This window comes from Pimephales promelas, chromosome 20 (assembly GCF_988280905.1).
Source record: "Pimephales promelas chromosome 20, fPimPro1.hap1.1, whole genome shotgun sequence".
NCBI classification, from domain to species: domain Eukaryota; kingdom Metazoa; phylum Chordata; class Actinopteri; order Cypriniformes; family Leuciscidae; genus Pimephales; species Pimephales promelas.
Genome location: NC_142788.1, coordinates 12,769,953 through 12,783,712, shown reverse-complemented (window position 1 = coordinate 12,783,712; position 13,760 = coordinate 12,769,953). Strand labels below are relative to the sequence as shown.

Here is a 13,760-nt window from a genome sequence, read left to right as displayed (position 1 = left end):
AGGTACAATAAGACGCAAAAGTGCTTAAAGTGACAGCAGCCTAACAAACCTGCTGCTGTGATCCGTCATTAACATTAGTTAATAATACAAGAGAGAAAATAAATCATCGCTCTTGACTGAATAACTTTTGTAGCTTTAATATTTCTTAAATATATACATGCATGTGTGTGTACGGTGTATAATTATTTTCTATACAAATACACACACATATTATGTAAATCTAAACTTTTATTTTGGATGCAATTAATAGATTGACAGCACTAAACATATCATAATACCTGTAACTGGAGCCGTACACCGAGTTCCACCGCATGCAGTGCCGCAGCATTTCTGATTTTTGGGACACTCACTGTCACCGACACACAACTCGAGATCCTTCTCGCTACACCATACTAATTCAGCATTTTTCTTTGGACACACTCCTGGCTTTGCTGTTATAGAGACACATGACAGAGAAGCCATATCACTGAATGAATTTTTCACTGTAGAAAAAATTTTTTTTTTAAAGTTGTACCATGTTATTGGAATACGTTTTACAAGAAACAACGGCACTGTAAAATCTAACATTGTTCTTACTAAGAATTTTATGTTAACTTTACTTAAAGTGCAATAATTTGTTGAACTTACTTAAAATTTCTTAGTAATCTGTACTGTTTGCATGTGTGCTTTCGTTACTCAGAAAAACCTTGTAAACATTACTTGACTGGTTTGAGTACCATTTTCAATTTGCATTCCCTCATTTTCCAGTCATCTTGAGTGTTATTGTCAATACACCTAAATATTTTTGGGAGAACATCAAAATTCTCTAGTTGACTTGTTGATTTCCCTTTCTCACCATTATTGTGATTGATGTTCCCTTTGGTTGGGCACTTGGAACTTAATTTATATTATTGTTCTCTTCCAATTGTTTGCAGTGATGCAACTTGAAATCATAATTATTTGATTTCAAAGGAAGTGAAGTAATTTATATATATATATATATATACATACATACACACACACATACTTAAATTAATTAATAAATTATATATAACATAAATATTCATGTATAATAATGATCTTTTAACATTTTATTGCCAATGCTTATGGCATAAATCTTTAATTGGGTTGATATAATTCCTTTATATTTGTGACAATATCTTGCAATTTTGGTTGAGTCACACACAGACTTCAACATTCAGCATGCAAACCACAACAGTGGTAACATTTAAAAAACTCATTTAATTAATTAGACATTACAATTTTATTTGCTGTCTCTTTTCAGTATAACCCCAATAACGATAGCAAATAAAATTGTAATAAAGCCAAAAATAGTAAAATAAAGCAATAAATTTATTCATGCCGCAATGCACTCTGGGAGTACACTTCCTCGGTTCACAGATACTGGAAAGTATACAAGATCAAGTATAGTATAGAAATTATTTTAAGTTACTGGAACTCTCTTGTAAGTGTACACTACTAGGCATGCACTTGTTAGGACTACATATTATTCCTATTTCACTTTACTCAATTTTTTGAGTGCAATCGGTTTGCATGCTTTTTTCAAGTAAGGTGTACTAATTGGATTTTACAGTGTACAACCCACTACTTTTCCCTAAAGGAGGAAACGGTGGACGTAGTCGACGTCGACTGAATGGAGGAAATCCCACCAGCGAGCTCCATTCAGTCCACATTGACTAGGCTACTTTTGATGTTCTCGACTGAAAGGGAACTATTTCAGTCTTTCTACTTTAAAATCGGTTCCCACTGAAGTCCATTATATGGAGAAAATACTGGAATGTTTTCATCAAACACCTTAATTTCTTTTCGACTGAAGAAAGAAAGACATGGACATTTTGGATGACATGGGGGTGAGTAAATTATCAGCAAAAGTTTTCAAAAGTGAACTAATCCTTTAAAGATTTTTATATTTATAAAGCCTAAAAAAAAAAAGTTAAATTTGATCGATTTCAATTACACTCCACGTGCCTTTAATGGCTTTTTATAAAAATATCGCATTATACAAAGGTTTAAAATATTTGCTTCTGTCTTTATGTTGTGTCTAAATTCATTTGGGCATTAAATATGAAATTATTACAATATGAAAATATATAAAAGAACTTTTTAAAGAATGATTAATTGCAATTAATTACAGAAAAATGTGTGATCAATTAGGTTTTTTAATCGATTGACAGCACTATACATTATAATACAACCCAATCCAATAGATTATAATATAATATAATATAATACCTGTAATTGGAGCCGTACACTGAGTTCCACCGCATGCAGTTCTGCAGCATTTCTGATTTTTGGGACACTCACTGTCATCGGCACACAACTCGTCATCCTTCATGATACACCTTATGTCACTGTTTGTCCTTGGACACACTCCTGGCTTTTCTGTTATACAGACACATGACAGAGAATATATCACTGAATGATTTTTTCACTGTAGAAAAATATTTTGGAAGTTGTATCCTTATGTTATTGGAATATATTTTACTTGAAAGAACTATTTCAGTCTTTCTACTTTAAAATTTCATGTTTTATTCGTCGTGGGTTTTAGTGCTTTTGCTGTTGTAGGCTTTATGGACCTTTGAAATAACTGAAATCATTTGGTGAAATGATGTGGACATAATAAGACCTGCCCTTTACATTTGATAGATTTCAATGCTACTGTAATGTGGAATGCCTATAATTATGGCTAAAATTAGTGGCCTTTTTAAATAAAGATGCCATTAAAACTTTTCCAAAATTGGCTATTGTCTATGTTGTTTCTACATTAAAATGGTGATTACCGTAAGTAAAATTAATCAGCGAAATTATTACAATATAAAAATATATAAAAGTACTTGTATGTTAGGTGCAATTAATTACAGAAAAAATTTGATTAATTGTTTTTTTTGTTTTTATCGATTGACAGCACAATACAGTATATTATAATATAGAATACAATATAATTAATATAATATAATACCTGTAACTGGAGCATCCCCCCCCCCCCCCCCATCATCCTTTGGTTAGCTTTACAATACATGATCACGCTCTCATTCATGCAAATGCTTTTAAAAGGTTTAGGTACAATAAGACGCAAAAGTGCTTAAAGTGACAGCAGCCTAACAAACCTGCTGCTGTGATCCGTCATTAACATTAGTTAATAATACAAGAGAGAAAATAAATCATCGCTCTTGACTGAATAACTTTTGTAGCTTTAATATTTCTTAAATATATACATGCATGTGTGTATTTGTATAGAAAATAATTATACACCGTACACACACATATTATGTAAATCTAAACTTTTATTTTGGATGCAATTTATAGATTGACAGCCCTAAACATATCATAATACCTGTAACTGGAGCCGTACACCGAGTTCCACCACATGCAGTGCCGCAGCATTTCTGATTTTTGGGACACTCGCTGTCACCGAAACACAACTCGAGATCCTTCTCGCTACACCTTACTAATTCAGCAATTGTCTGTGGACACACTCCCGGCTTTGCTGTTATAGAGACACATGACAGAGAAGCCATAACACTGAATGAATTTTTCACTGTAGAAAATGTTTTTTTTAAAAGTTGTACCATGTTATTGGAATACGTTTTACTAGAAACAACGTCCTGGTTGCGTATACAACCCACTACTGTTCCCTAAAGGAGGAAACGGTGGACGTATTCGACGTCGACTGAATGGAGGAAATCCCACCAGAGAGCTCCATTCAGTCCACATTGACTACTTCTGACGTTCTCGACTGAAAGGGAACTATTTCAGTCTTTCTACTTTAAAATCGGTTCCCACTGAAGTCCATTATATGGAGAAAATACTGGAATGTTTATCAAAAACCTTAATTTCTTTTCGACTGAAGAAAGAAAGACATGGACATTTTGGATGACATGGGGGTGAGTAAATTATCAGCAAAAGTTTTCAAAAGTGAACCAATCCTTTAAAGGTTTTTATATTTATAAAGCCTAAAAAAAAAAGTTAAATTTGATCGATTTCAATTATGTGCCTTTAATGGCTTTTTATAAAAATATCGCATTATACAAAGGTTTAAAATATTTGCTTCTGTCTTTATGTTGTGTCTAAATTCATTTGGGCATTAAATATGAAATTATTACAATATGAAAATATATAAAATAACTTTTTAAAGAATGATTAATTGCAATTAATTACAGAAAGATGTGTGATCAATTAGGTTTTTTAATCGATTGACAGCACTAGGCTATACATTATAATACAATACAATACAATAGAGTATAATATAATATAATATAATACCTGTAACTGGAGCCGTACACTGAGTTCCACTGCATGGAGTGCCGCAGCATTTCAGATTTTTGGGACACTCGCTGTCATCGTCACACAACTCGGCATCCTTTATGATACACCTTATGTCACTGTTTATCCTTGGACACACTCCTGGCTTTTCTGTTATACAGACACATGACAGAGAATATATCACTGAATGCTGAATGATTTTTTCACTGTAGAAAAATATTTTGGAAGTTATATATATAGGAATACATTTTACTTGAAAGAACTATTTCAGTCTTTCTACTTTAAAGGTTTTATTCGTCGTGGGTTTTGGTGCTTTTGCTGTTCTTGGCTGTAAGGACCTTTGAAATAACTGAAAGCATTTGGTGAAGAGATGCAAACATGTAATGTGGTCAGTCCTGCTTGAAACCACTTTAGCTGTGCGTTTCCCTCAAAATAACTGCACACCTTACAATCTTCAAACAAATATCAAACAAATAAAAATATACAAAGGACTTTTTAAAGAACGATTAATTACAGAAATGTGCAATTAATTAGTTTAATTGTTTTATCGATTGACAGCACTAAATAATGTAATATAATAAAATATAATACCTTTAACTGGCCTTTAACAAAGACAATACATGGTATACCATGGACAAGAACATGGTCAATCACAGATTTCATCAGATATTCAAAATATATGAACATGAGGGAGGGTGGCTGGACAGCGAGTGGTTTTGCAATTTGTGTCTCAAGCTTATTCACTTATTTATATTTATCTGCTTCAAATCAAAGTAGTTTGGAAATCGAATTATTCCTAAACTGCGTCAATCAATGTCAGATAAAAAAAAAAAAGAAGTATGAAACAAGGGCTGTAAGTTACAGCCTGTAACCAATTGTATCTCTCAAATTCATTTTAATCTACAAAACAAACCCTAAACTAAAACTAAATGCAAAACTTTATTTATTTATTTATTTAATCAAATCAGGATTGATCAAAGTCTGATTGGTGGCAAAGTATCTTGTAACGTTTTTTGTTTTTGTTTTTTTTTTAAAACCATTTTATTAACATTAATATTCTTGTTTTAGTGTAAAAAAATATCTATGTGTTACAATGGAATATGTAGAGAAAGGGTAATAGATAAAACACAACTTAAGAATATAAAAATAGGCTAAAAATTATTTTATAGGAATTTTATAGGAATTTTTATTTAAACTGATGTTGCCAACAAAATTCATCTTTAACTGGACGTCTGTAGCCTAGGCCTACTCTGTATGTTTGAGAATTGTAATATGCAGAGATGTCATTTTTGTAAGGCACTTGTTGCATTTCTTCGTGCTGAGTAATTAAGTTAAAGAACATGAATCTCACCTGTGTTGTTTAGTCCTGGAGCAGCTTCTGTTGAGCTCCAGCATCCAGCCAGACACAATAACACAGCGCAGTAAACTCGAGCTGCCATCCTCTCCACCTGCGATCACAATGAATGAACTCTGCTGGAAAATCACGCTTATATAAGGACGAAAACGATTTTGAGTTAGCGCTCAACCAATGGCGTGAGTTTGAGGAATTGTCAATTTGGTCTCCCTGCCAGAATCTGACTCCCCCTCGCGTGCACGCGCATGACGTTCATTAACTGGTTTTCCACACCTGTAATTCCTGTCTGGATTACTGTAAAGGAGTACTTGACTTAAAAAAAATATATATAAAAAAAAAAACTAAAAACCTTTTGCTGATAATTTACTCACCCCTGTGTCAAGATGTCCATGTCTCTTACTTTCTTCAGTCGAAAAGAAATTACGGATTTTGATGAAAACATTCCAGGATTGTTCTCCATAAAATGGCCTGAGCACCAAACGGTCCAAATGAGAGTTTCAGTACAGCTTTTAGGGCTTTAAACAATACCAGAAGATGAATCAGAAATGACTCGAAAAAGGATTAGTTCATTTTGATGGACAAGTTCGAAAATAACAGTTTTTTTTATTCATTTTTCTTGATAAGACCCTTATTCATCGTCTGGTGTCGTTTAAAGCCGTTTGAAGCGGCACTGAAACTCATTTGGCCCTTGAACCGTTTGGTGCCCAATGAAGTCCATTATATGGAGAAAATCCTGTAATGTTTTCATCAAAAACCTTCATTTCTTTTCAACTGAAGAAAGAAAGACATGGACATCTTGACATGGGGGTAAGTAAATTATCAGCAAAAGTTTTTTTTTTTTTTTTTTTTTTTTTTAAGTGAACTACTCCTTGTTTGTTAGTAGGCTACTCGTTCTTAATATATAATTGTTTTCCCCTGCTTTGTTTTGTGATTTTGGTTCTTGTGTAACTATTCGGTTCCTGTGTGTGTGTGTGTGTGTGTGTGTGTGTGTGTGTGTGTGTGTGTGTGTGTGTGTGTGTGTGCGTGCGTGCGTGCGTGCGTGCGTGCGTGCGTGCGTGCGTGTGTGTGTGTGTGTGTGTGTGTGTGTGTGTGTGTGTGTGTAAATTGTGTGTAGAAGATAACTTCTATGAGCAGGTGCATCAGGTCTCTTCTCTCCACAACATATCTTTCTCTTAAGCACAACTGCAAATGGTAGCCTTTTAATTATTTAAAAAGAAGGAAAAAAACGAAGCAAAGTGTGAAAACCATTGTTTCTTTTATTAACAACATAAACAATAACCATGTACTGAGACACACATAAAATCACTATAATGTTTTACCCCAGCACCTGTCGAAATCATACTCCCACTCCGGATGTCAGCTTTGCAAAGTCAAACACGTAAAACTAATTCTGATGGCACATTTCTCTATGGAGGATCGCTGCAGAAAAGCACTCTTAGCTTCAGTAGTCAAAATCAAATCCAGACTCAAAACACAACTGTTTAGCTGTGCATTTACTGAATGAGCACAATGTGCACGTCTGACTGGTTGCACTTTGTCTGATATAAGTACTCTTTTTTATTCTTTTAATTATATTTAAATGTTTTATTGAATCATTTTTATTCTTTGCTTTTATTTTCTCATACATCTGTAAACAAAACATATATTATATTATAATGTGATCATAATATAAACTTGATTACATTAAAATAGTACAAATTAAAAAATATTGTATTTGCTGTCCAGAATGACTTATCTCACTGATCTTTTAGAAGGCATTTGACCCTGCAGCTCCAGCTGGACTGGCATGTGTATTATGTGCACAGCAACAAGCCAAACTGGAAACCAGACTTTGATGCTGTGAACATTCAATTAACCGAGAGCAGAGGTCAAACCATTGCTCAATTTAAAGAGTTTTGTGGACACAATTATCTCGTTTATGGGCTAAGATGTTATCAATTCCATTCTTTCGAGAATCTATTTGAATTTGAAAAGAAAGAATAGACAAACACAGTTCTGATGGAGAAGACAGAGATTCATTTTTGTCAGTCTCTTCTGAGACATTGAGAAATGTGATCCGGATGAACTGAGGGACAGGTTTATATTCAGTCAGCATATCTACAATGTATTGAGGTCCGAGGCTATTGAGGTTTTTTTATAAACAAGTAAAACTTAAAAATGAATCCCAAACGTAACCAGAAGCCAGTGTAAAGACCTGAGGACTGGTGATATGTTCATATTTTCTGGTTCTGCTCATATAGCAGCAACAAACTGAATGAGCTGCAACTGTCTTTTGGTCTTTCTGGGAAGGTCAGTGTGGAGTCCATTACAATAATCCACCCTGCTAATGATAAAAGAATGAACAATTTTCTCTAAGTCTTGACAGGAAACAAAGAATCTAATTGAGATGATACATAGTAGGTACAAACCTATGCTGATTTAGTTATTGCTTAATACTGAAAATAAGGCCTGACTTAAATTGACTAAGATACTGAAAATAAGATTCCTGACTTGATTTTTAATGTTTGACACCAAGAGTAAATTTATACGTTCACCTTGAGAACTTCATCTTTGTTTTTCAGACACAATGACTTCAGTTTTGTCTTTTTTTTTTAACTGAAGAAAGTTTTGTCATATCCAACTGTTAATATCAGTGCATTTGCACAGGGAGTCAATGGGGCTGTAGTCTTTAGGCGATAGGACTAAGTAGATCTGGGTGTCGTCTGTGTAGCTAAAAGCAATTTGGTTCTTTCTCATTATTTGGCTCAGTGAGAGCATATACAGGTTGAACAGGAGTGTTGCAAGAATTGAGCCTTGAGGGACTCCACATATCATGGATGTCCACTCAGACTTAGTCTCCTATATTCACATAATAACCTCTCCCTTCTAATCATGACCGTAACCATTTTAGAAACATCCCAGAAAGCCTGACACAGTTTTCCAGCTTATCAAGATGTATGTTGTGATTGACAGTGTCAAATGCAGCCCTGAAGTCGACTAGTACCAACACTGATATTTTGCCTATATTGTATTGAGGTGAATATCATTTATTATCTTTATGAGCGCTGTCTCTGTGCTTTGATGCGGTTGGAACCTTAATCACCACATCAAGGTCGGTCAGAAACCTTGAAGTAACATTTGATGACCAGCTGACCTTCACAGACCATATTACAAAGACAGTTCGATCATGCAGGTTTGCACTAGACGAAAACAAAAAATCACCAAGAACAAGGTGCAGAAGAAAAGGTTTCTGACACAATGAAAAAACTTCACAAAAAATGTCTTACTAAAAACACAAACAACATATCATACTCCATCTTCTGTAAGCTTCGCCCATTTCGGGTTGTACACCCCACTCCCTCTGCAGAACACGTGTCTGTGTAGGATCCATGAAAATCTCATATTTGTCATTAAGAATTTGCATTATTTGAGGCTCAGATACTTCAGATCTCGAGAGTTTGACTAAAATGATGACCTGTGACATCTCCCGGAAAAGGTGCGTGTATGATAAATGCGAGGATTGCAAAGACAAGATTGTTCAGCTCTCCAGATTTGATGGCTCACCAAAGGTTGCATTCACTTAATGGGCCACAGCAGAGAAAGCAACGAAAGATGCGATACAGGGTCCATCCACTGGCAAGATCACAGTTTCCATCCACACGTTTTTATCCGAATTAATTTATATCGAATGAAAATTACCTTGGAAACAGTAAAATTCAATTGAGTTTCATTAATATCAACTCAAATGAAATACGTTCGGTCTCATCGGATTTTATTTTGATCGATATACTGCTTATGCGATAAAAGCTGATTGAAACGTTATTTGCCGAATAATTAATGAATTGCAATTAAGTTTAGATCCTTTTATGGTTGCAACACGGCACAAAACAAAGAAGAAGAAGAGTTAATTTCCGGCCAGTATTTTCGCTCTGTTTGTGCACACATGGTGGGTGTCAACAAAGACAGATGTAAGTGCAAAAAAATACTTCATCCAAAGGGTTTCCGTGAGGTGTCTCTGAACCACGATCCCCCAGAACTGTTTGGAGCTCTGTCGTTCCAACACCACAGGCCGCCTCCGTTGTTGTCGGGCATTTACGTGCATTTGCATCATCATAGTAATTAGCAATAGAGCAAAACATAGAAAAACAGAGCGTTGCCATGGACGCAGTTCAGAGACGGAACAGACTATTTTCTTTAGCAGAAGCAATACAATTGTTTTTAAATCAATAAACTCATTTTTAAGTCAATATTTTGTGTCAAATTATTGATTTATTTGGTAGGTAGCCATGTAATCAGCAGGATAAAGCGAGGCGGTTGTTATAGCGAATACAACCTCTTCAGGCTAACAACTGCCTTGCATATACATTATCCCTGAAAACGATGTAGTATACATGTGGGGCGCTGTAATTCTGCCATAGAGATACACAAAAAATGCGAGAAGAAGTCTTAGAGCATGCCACTATAGGCTACTATAGACCAGTCTATGACAGTAAAATAAATACTAGGCTATACAATAATATTAGGCAGTTGCTTGTTTTCTTTTTTACCAAGAACTTTATTGAACAACCATAAATTGCCTGGTACAAAGACTCACAATATTCTCACAATTATGTGTCCATGGCCTGATTATATTGTCTTCTATAGCCTATTTGCTTCTTATTTATTAATTCCAGGTAACTGGTTGATGAAACATTGATTAAAATGAAGATACAATTTATACAAAACAAAATTCACTTTAAAGAAACAATGGCGGCGGCCTGGCGGCGAATAAAGTTTTTTTCTTCTAAATGTTTACATTTGTCATGTTTCTTATATAATTGTTGATTATATTGGAAATCCATCTTGTAAATCATGTAAACTTGATTCACTGTTTCATTTCCCCTTTAATATTCAAGCAACAAAAGAAAAAGAGAAAAGCATTTACTGCTCGTTAATAGCTTTAATAAGGATTCATTATATTTAATTCATACAAATAAATATGTCTGCTGCTTTAAAAAATAAAGAATGATGTGCAAGTAGTGAAAAAGAATGCAAATAACATTAATTGAAAAGAAGACTGTTCTACTCTAGGAAAAATGGTTTTATTTAATTTTAAGATAGTCACAGTAGTTAAATCTGTATCTGTATTGCATGTTCAAACTTTAAAATCATTCATATTAACAGGTTAATATGTTAATAGATTAATTTTTAAATCTGTGTTTTATCTATTTTCAGATAACTACTTTGAATAAAGCTAAATAAATATAATAACATAACATAAACACTTTATCATAAACACTTTATTTTGAACAACTAACAACTTTAGATTATAATAACAAAGTAGAGAAACAACATTTTTATTTTGAGACAGTTGACTTTCACTTTAGGACGGTTCAAATTGTTTTTCAGGATGGTTTCAGGACGGTGGTGAAAAAAGTTAGTCTGGAGCCCTAGGACATCTATTTAAAACAGTGGCGCTAAACTAACGAAAAAGAAAGCTTCAAGCCCAGAAGTGTCCAAGCAACACAGCAGTAATGACTTTATGAATTTCTTCACTTATACGATGAATAATATGAGGGACAAAATGATTACTATACCAACCGTCTACTACAGTATCGCATTAGGGGGTGCATTGTTGTCTCCCTGGGGAAAGACTTGGTTCATTTGCTGCTAGAGGAAGAATTTTGCAAACTCTTTAATTCATCTAAATCAACCACTTGTATGCTAGACCCTATACCGACTAAACTACTGAAAGAGATGCTTCCAGAGGTCATAGATCCTCGTCTTATCATTAATTCGTCTTTGTCGCTAGGATACGTAGCAAAAACCTTAAAGCTAGATATGATAAAACTGCTTGTTAAAAAAAGCAACTTGATCCTACAGAATTACAGGCCAATCTCGAATCGGCCTTTTCTGTCAAAGATACTGGAAAAAACAGAATCGTCACAACTGTTCCTTTCTTGAAAGAAATTACATCTGCGAGGATTTTCAGTCAGGATTTAGACCACATCATAGTACCAAGACAGCTCTCATTAGAGTCACAAATGATCTGCTCTTATCATCTGAATGTGGTTGTATCTCTCTATTAGTGTTACTCGATCTTAATGCTGCATTTGACACAATTGACCACAACATTCTTTTAAATAGATAAATAGACTAGAAACTAAGTTGGCATTTGTGGAACTGCATTAGCATGGTTTAAATCATACTTATCTGACCATTATCAGTTTGTAGCAGTAAATGAAGAGATGTCTTATCGATCACAAGTTCAGTGTGGCGTACCACAACGCTCAGTAGGTACTGTACTAGGCTGATACTCAGCTGTATATTTCTTCAAAACCTAACGAAACTTACCAATTCACAAAATTAACAAAATGCATAGCGGATATAAAAAATTGGATGACTAGTAATTTCCTACTACTAAATTTCTGGAAAAACAAAAAAACAAAAAAAAAAAACAGAGATTCTAATTAATGGGCAAAAAACGTCCACACGTAACACCCTAGAATACTCTCTAACACTTGATGGCTGCTTTGTTAAGTCTTCGTCGTCAGTTAGGCACCAGGGTGTGCTCTTTCATACCAATCTCTCATTTGAAAGTCATGTGTAGTATCTGTACAACTGCATTTTTCCATCTTAAAAATATATCTAAATTACGCCATATGCCCTCATTGACAAATGCGGAAAAATTAGTTCATGCGTTCATGACATCGAGGCTGGATTATTGTAATGCTCTTCTGGGTGGTTGCCCTGCGTGCTTAATAAACAAACTTCAGTGAGTTCAAAACGCAGCAGCTCGAATTTTTACCAGAACCAGGAAGTATGACCTCATCGACACGGCAGCCATCGGCACTGATCCTCAACATCTCATCTCCAAACCGGCGTGATTACTTCGACTTACAAACAGATGGAAAAATACTCTTAACGTTTCGATCCAATTTGTTTTGTAATCACTGTTCCTTTGTTGGCCAGAGGAGAATTGGCCCCCAACTGAGGCTGGATTTTTCCCAAAGTGTTTTTTTCTCCATTCTGTAACCTGATGTAGTTTTGGATCCTTGCCACTGTTGCCCTGGCTTTTGGCTTGCTCAGTTGGGGACATTTAATATTCAACAATATTATTGATCTGTGTTGTATTATTTTCATGTTATCACTGTGAAGCTGTTTTGATACAATCAGTATTGTAAAAAGCGCTATACTGTAAATAAAGGTGACTTGACTAGACGTCTCCCCACTTGTTCCACAGGTCTCTAGTGCTCCACTTCAGCACCATCACTTGGGAATGAAAATAAGATCTCTTATTTTCCACTAAACACTATCACACATAATAGAAGTATTTCTCTAGTGTCTAGCCTTAGACACAGCAGTGATCAGAAAGACTCCAAATTATGACTTTGAATATGCTTTATTCACGGCCAGGAGGCCCTCATATCAATCACAGAGAATCCCACCGGCAAAAAGAACAATTTATATAGGATAGGTACATGGCAAAGGTAACATTACTCATTACATTATCTTTCTCTAATATGACTGGTTACTCATCATGGGGTTGTTATACAGCATTTAGTTAGCCGTCTAGCCATGTCCATATGCATCCGTTATTTCAACACACTAATTTGGGTTAAAATGTTGGTAGATTTTTCTCAAATGCACAATAATATTAAGCACACAAGAGATGAGAAAAAGAAATAAAGCACTGAATTGATTCAAGTAAAAGAAAATATGTATTATGCTAAATCATTCCCACAACTGTTTCCGGTGGTTAAATTGGCAGAGTTTCACTGCATGCATGATCACAGGTGGTTGAGCAGCATTTCTGTCCGGCAGGGAACTGGCCATCATGGGAACAATATTCAGCACACACTGGATTCCCTTACGGCAAGCCTGTATGGATAGAGATTCAGATTTAGTCTGGCAATTTAATGACATTAAGCGATTTTCAGCACAAGACACTCAAGGCATGAAAAGCTAGTTTTACTTCCAGAGTGAATTAAATTTTAAGTATTATTCATCTTTATTAATTTTGTTAATGACGGCGATCCCATTAAAATATGTTATGCGACTAAAACGTAATTTTATTCCTCTTGCGATCAGTCATTCCAAAAATCATGGCAACGGATGTTGGTAGGTTTAAATACATCACAGCCATCACACTAGACATTATTATTAATGAAAAGAGACGTAGGCC

At 34.8% G+C, this 13,760-nt stretch overlaps 1 protein-coding gene across 3 annotated transcripts in view; it reads right to left on the bottom strand.

The window, feature by feature from the left end:
- LOC120460919 (papilin) overlaps window positions 1-13,760 on the bottom strand; it is a 41,155-nt gene that overhangs the window by 14,755 nt on the left and 12,640 nt on the right. For all 3 annotated transcript variants that reach the window (XM_089124389.1, XM_089124387.1, XM_089124388.1), the window contains exons 9-12: window positions 4,264-4,413; window positions 3,335-3,487; window positions 2,233-2,382; window positions 279-431 (exon numbers count right to left, since the gene is read on the bottom strand). In XM_089124389.1, coding sequence (XP_088980515.1) covers window positions 279-431; window positions 2,233-2,382; window positions 3,335-3,487; window positions 4,264-4,413 — 606 coding nt within the window. The remainder of the gene's footprint in view (window positions 1-278; window positions 432-2,232; window positions 2,383-3,334; window positions 3,488-4,263; window positions 4,414-13,760) is intronic.